At 34.0% G+C, this 5760-nt stretch overlaps 1 protein-coding gene across 1 annotated transcript; it reads left to right on the top strand.

The window, feature by feature from the left end:
• Positions 1 to 597: 597 nt before the first annotated feature.
• Positions 598 to 1379, top strand: LOC131603227 (monothiol glutaredoxin-S2-like). The gene has a single exon (XM_058875520.1). The coding sequence runs from the start codon at positions 691 to 693 to the stop codon at positions 997 to 999; it is 309 nt and encodes a 102-aa protein (XP_058731503.1). The 5' UTR covers positions 598 to 690; the 3' UTR covers positions 1000 to 1379.
• The last annotated feature ends 4381 nt before the right edge of the window (positions 1380 to 5760 follow it).

Raw genomic sequence — 5760 nt, 5'->3', positions numbered from 1 at the left:
GCTTAAATTTAATTGTTTACATCTATTTCTTTTTCTAAATTTTTTGTAATGATCATAAATAATCATTTTCTTATTGAAATTCCTATTATACAAACAGCTTCAATCATATTTCCCTTTTGAGAATTGGATGCGAATCCTAGTTGCGGAAAAAAGAGAGGTCCAATTGAATAAATCCAACTTTTATTCCAATGCAATAGATGCTTAAAGATAGATAAGGCATATATAAATTTCAGTATTACGAAAATAAAAACATTAATAAGCTCAAGGCATTCCATAATATTCTTCTTTTCTAATGTTGAATATTATTCCTCATCTGGAAGTCGAGTATATATGCAGTGCAAATATTCTATCGTGAAAAAAACAAAACGTACTCTAAGGAGATGTCGTACACAGGACCTGTCGTGCTTTGTTTTGATGCATGCAATCCATGCATGGGATCAAGAATCGTTTGAGCTAGTTGTGAAAAAGAAGACTTAATTGATCAATCTATTTCAATGATTTTGAAAGCGACTCAAATATCTTATCCACGATTCTCCACTTCTTTCCCAACACAGCTTTTCTTCTCCTCAAACCTCTATATAAAGCATGCTACATTTTGCTTATCTCAACAACACACCTCATACAAAATCTTCAGTTCTAAACTCCACACATTCTTCACATATCAACATCACTTTCCATATTTGTATCACAATGGAGAGAGTGAATAAGATGGTTTCAGAGAGGCCAGTGGTGATATTCAGCAAGAGTTCATGCTGCATGAGTCATACCATAAAGACACTTTTTTGTGACTTTGGTGTGAATCCAGCAGTTTATGAACTTGATGAGATATCAAGAGGAAGAGAGATTGAGCAAGCACTTTCAAGACTTGGTTCTTCTCCATCTGTTCCAACTGTTTTCATTGGTGGTGAACTTGTTGGTGGAGCCAATCAAGTAATGAGTCTTCATCTTAACCGCACTTTGATTCCAATGCTTAAAAAAGCTGGAGCTCTTTGGGTTTAGTCTCATTAACATATCACGCACACATACTCACTGAATAAATTAATTACCAATTTTGGTTATGTGGTAATTGTGAGTTTATATATATAGGATGAGTTAATATTAGAGCTTATGGCACGAGGTAATAATAAGTTTAACTTAATTGATAGGCTTGGGGTGCTATTTAAGGACAAGAATCTTATCCTCTGCATTAATCAATAGCGGATCAAGAGTTTTAGTTTTGGTTCTTGGATTGATTCGTGGCCTTTTTGGTACATCTTTTGAGAATTTCTGATCTTTTGATGGTGGTTCATGTGAGGTTGAATCTGTCTTATTTTCTTATTGAGATGTTGTTTTAGTTTTTTTGAATTTGATCTCTCAATCATTTTGTTGCTTCGTTTCAATTTTTGAGAGTTTTTATTTATGTGTTTTGGTTAAATAGGTTTTTAGTCTTTATAAAATTATTATTTTTGATTTTTAGTTTTTATAAAAAAAATTAAGTTTTAGTCCCTATAAAATTACTTTTGCACGCAGTTTTAGTCCCTCTACAGAAACTAAAACTACGTGCAAAAGTAATTTTATAGAGACTAAAAAATCAATCGTTTTTTATAGAAATTAAAAGTCAAAATTAAGATATTTATAGAGACCAAGAACATATTTAACCCTTTCTTTCATTATTATACTTTTAGGTAGATTTTTCTTTTTTTAAATATATTATTTTGTTAAAACCAAACATTTAAGCTTGAGTGGGAACAAAATGTTTGGCCACCAGAATGCAAAAGCAACAAAATAAATAAATTATTTTGCTATTACAAAAATACAACTATGCTACAATATAGGAAGGGTCTTTTATGGATTATTAATGTAATGTTTTCTCATGCATGTTACATCTTCGATAAGTATAGTAACAAAATTTTAATAACAAATTACTACATAGATGAGTTCCAATTAAGGGTAGAAATAGGCTGAGCCGAGTTAGACTTTACTAAGTCTGAGCCTGGCCTGTCAAAAAAACTGAAGCCTAAGTCTGGCCTGTAGCCTGTCGTAGACTTATATTTAGGCCTGAGCCTGACCTTTTCGAAGGCCTGGTTAGTCTGTTAGCCTTCATAAAAGCCTATTTATTTTATACATATGTAAATAAACATTTTAAATAATGTTTAAATAGACTAACTAACTAAAAAAGCAAAAGACTGAAAATTTGTTTGTATTGACTTATTTTAACTTACCTATTAACATTAATTATATGAGACTATTTGTTTAAGAGAACTTATGAAAACAATGTTCATGACGTGTTTTCATCTTATTTTCACAAGGTCTTCAAGATAATCAAGCTTTATTTATGTATTTTAATTCAAATTACAAAACATAACATAATGATAATAAAAAATTATTCATATTTATTTAAATAGGCCAGCTTGGTAGGCTTAAAAGACTTTGTTTAAGGCCTGATGCCTAGACTTTTTAACTATATAGGCTTATAAAAAAGCCTAGGCCTTATCTATTTACAAAAAATGTGTGGCCTGGCCTGAGCCTATATAGGCTAGCCTGTAGGCCTCTGTTATCGGCCTGGCCTATTTCCACCCCTAATTCCAATATATATTACATGTTTTGAACATTTTGTAATTTTTTTAAAATAAATTTTAATAGTTTTTTAAATGGAAAAATAATATATTAATTATAGAATGGTAAAGAACCCATCAAAATACAAAAATAGATATCCAGAATTCCAGATAATATAGACGTGTCAAACTAAACACTAAAAAAAACAAAACACCGACAAAATAAAAGCATGCATATACAAAAACAATTTTTTTAAAAAATAAATCAGCAAAAAATACACCACTTCAGAAAACTCAAGTGACTGAATACCCCATTAAAATAAGGTGCAAACTCGTGCATTATAATAATTTTGAGATTATTGAATTAAGACCTTGTTTAATAAGGCAAAATCACCTTGACGGGTGGACAAGATTAACTTGATAATTTTTTAGTGAACTAATATAAACATATCTTGTTCTTTCATTCTTGTATATCTTTCTTTATTATCAATAATGAAGTTTTGAAAGAGGATTTTCTTAGACTAAAGTTGTTTTAAACCCTCTTTCTAGTGTTTTTCACACCTTCAAATCTACATGTTGCATCAATGCTCAATCAAAAATACTCATCATCATTGCAAAAAGCTTCAACAATACAAATGATTACATGTTTATGCATTTTATATCTTCAACAAAACTACTCGTCTGGGTAAACTAGATCTTCAGAAAAATAATCATTGAATAATCGTTCGTGTCCCCCTTCACGATTTCTCTTGATGTTCCTTCTTTGTCGTGTTGGCCTACTAAAGCTTGCGACTTATTCTTTGTGATTGAATTTAAAAGAAAAGTCTCATCATTTTTTCATCCATGACATCATTCATATAATCCACAATCATTTTTTTTGTAAACAAGAGATTATATATAAAGGAGAACTAAGGGTTTTCCGGTCTGTTTACAAACAGAAAAGGCAAAAGCCCGACAAAAGAAATTACCCACCAATTACAATTACAACAAGTAGACCATTGGCTCTTTGCTAAAATTGTAAAAAGAGTAATTGGAATGAGTAATTTCCCCCCAAAATGTCCACCTCCAAACCAATATTTTTATGTTCCAAACAACATCATTTAAATTCCACCCTTCCTCCCTAAAGCACACACCGTTCCTAATCAGACATATGAACCATGTCGTGGCTAACCAAACCAAATCTAATTTCTTCACATCTACCTTTTTAGATTTACAAAATAGGTGTCAATCCATAATACTTGATAGACACGCATCTTCCTCTATCCCCCTTTACCTATCCACAAAGCTATCTCTTTCCATATATTTTTAACAAATAAACAAGCAAAAAAAGAGTGATCCCGATTTTCCGGAAAAATCCCACAAAACGAGCACTTTAAATTACCTAAAGACAACAAAATACCTCTTAGAACCAATAAATATTTGGTAGGAAGTCTATTAGCAACGAGTCTCCAAGCAAATGCCTTAATGTTGAATGGCACACCCGCCTTCCAAACAAATCCCTTAGCCTCGTCAAATCTACAAGGTGGACCAAAACAAGTTTGCATGCTAGCGTAACGACCATAACAAGAAGCCACCGTAAACCCATCTTTCCGATTAGCTTCCCACTCAACGAAATCACTACCTTCCCCTCACCCCTCAAACGACGCCAAAAACTCACCCAAATCCTCCAGTTCGGCCTCCAAAACCGAGGCCTCCACCGAATCCTCCGGAACCCCCATATCCCCCCTTCCATCTACCATATGACCACCCACCCATTCCCCGCAACCGAAATCCCCTTCAATCTCGAAGCTTCATAAGCGGCCGCATAGTCCTCCTTCAAAATTCTACCGTTCAACCATTTTGCTTCCCAAAAAGGATTTTTGTAACCGTTCCTTGGAATGAAGGTGTCAATCCAATGCAAAAGGATCATCACAAACTTTAATCCCTATCTTCAATAAATCTTTCCACCAAATGGAACCTTTCTTAGCTCGTACAAGAGAACTTTCTCCATCAAAAACTTGCGCCGATAAATCACCATATCTCGCCTTCAAAATATGATACCAAATGGATTCCGTTCCTTGAAGAATCTTCCATCTCTATTTACATAAAAGAGATAAATTAAAGTCCACAATATTTTTAACCCCTAAACCCCCCTTCTCCAATGGTTGAGTAACTTCCTTCCACCTAATCCAATTAATACTTCTTTTTCCATCCGCCCCTCTCCAAAGAAAATTTCTTTGAAGTCTCATAAATTCTTTCGCTACCTTCACCGACATCTTGTAAAAAGACATAGTGAAAATCATTAACGAACCCAAAATGCACTTCAACAAAGTAATCCTCCCACCCAAATTAAGATACCTATATTTCCACCCCTCCAACTTCTTTTTCATCTTCTCTAAAAGTGGCTTCCACACCTCTTCTTTCCTCGAATTAGAACCTACCGAAATCCCAAGAAATTTAAAATTGCAAGCTTCCAATTTACAAGAGAGAACACAAGAAGCGGTTTCCAAGAAAGTATTACTAATATTGATATTGATCAACTTACTATTGTGATAATTGTTTCCTAACCCCGATACCAATTCGAAAGCTCTTAACACCGTTTTAACCGCCCAAACATGTTTCCAAGTGCCTTTTCCCACCAACAAAGTGTCATCCGCAAATTAAAGAATGTCCACTTTACAATGACCGTGAATCGTAAATGACTCAAACTCTCCAACCGCTATAGATTGTTTCACCAACCTTGAAAGCCCTTCTGCCACCAACACAAAAAGAAAAGGCGAAAGAGGATCACCTTGTCTCAAACCTTTTCCAACCCCGAACTCCTTCGTAGGACTACCATTCACAAGAACCGACATATTGCTCTTAAACACCAACAACTCCATCTAATTCCTCCACTTCTCTCCAAATCCCATCCTCTTAAACAAATAACGAAGAAAATTCCAACTAACTTTGTCGTACGCTTTTTCAAAACCCACCTTAAAAAGTAAACAATCATAAAGCTCTTTCTTCGCATAATCTACAACATCATTAGCCACCAACACCCCCCAAGCATTTGCCTTCCCGAAACAAAGGCATTTTGACTCGGAGAAATTAACAAATGTAAAATCCTCTTTAATCTACCCGCCAACAACTTTGCCACCATTTTATACATACATCCCACCAAACATATCAGCCTATAATCATCCAAAGATAAAGGATTTTGAGATTTTGGAATTAACGTCAAGAAAGAAGATGTGACCACCTTAGA

The sequence above is a fragment of the Vicia villosa genome, linkage group LG1 (assembly GCF_029867415.1).
Source record: "Vicia villosa cultivar HV-30 ecotype Madison, WI linkage group LG1, Vvil1.0, whole genome shotgun sequence".
In the NCBI taxonomy this organism is placed as follows: domain Eukaryota; kingdom Viridiplantae; phylum Streptophyta; class Magnoliopsida; order Fabales; family Fabaceae; genus Vicia; species Vicia villosa.
This window is presented reverse-complemented; position numbering and strand designations above follow the sequence as displayed.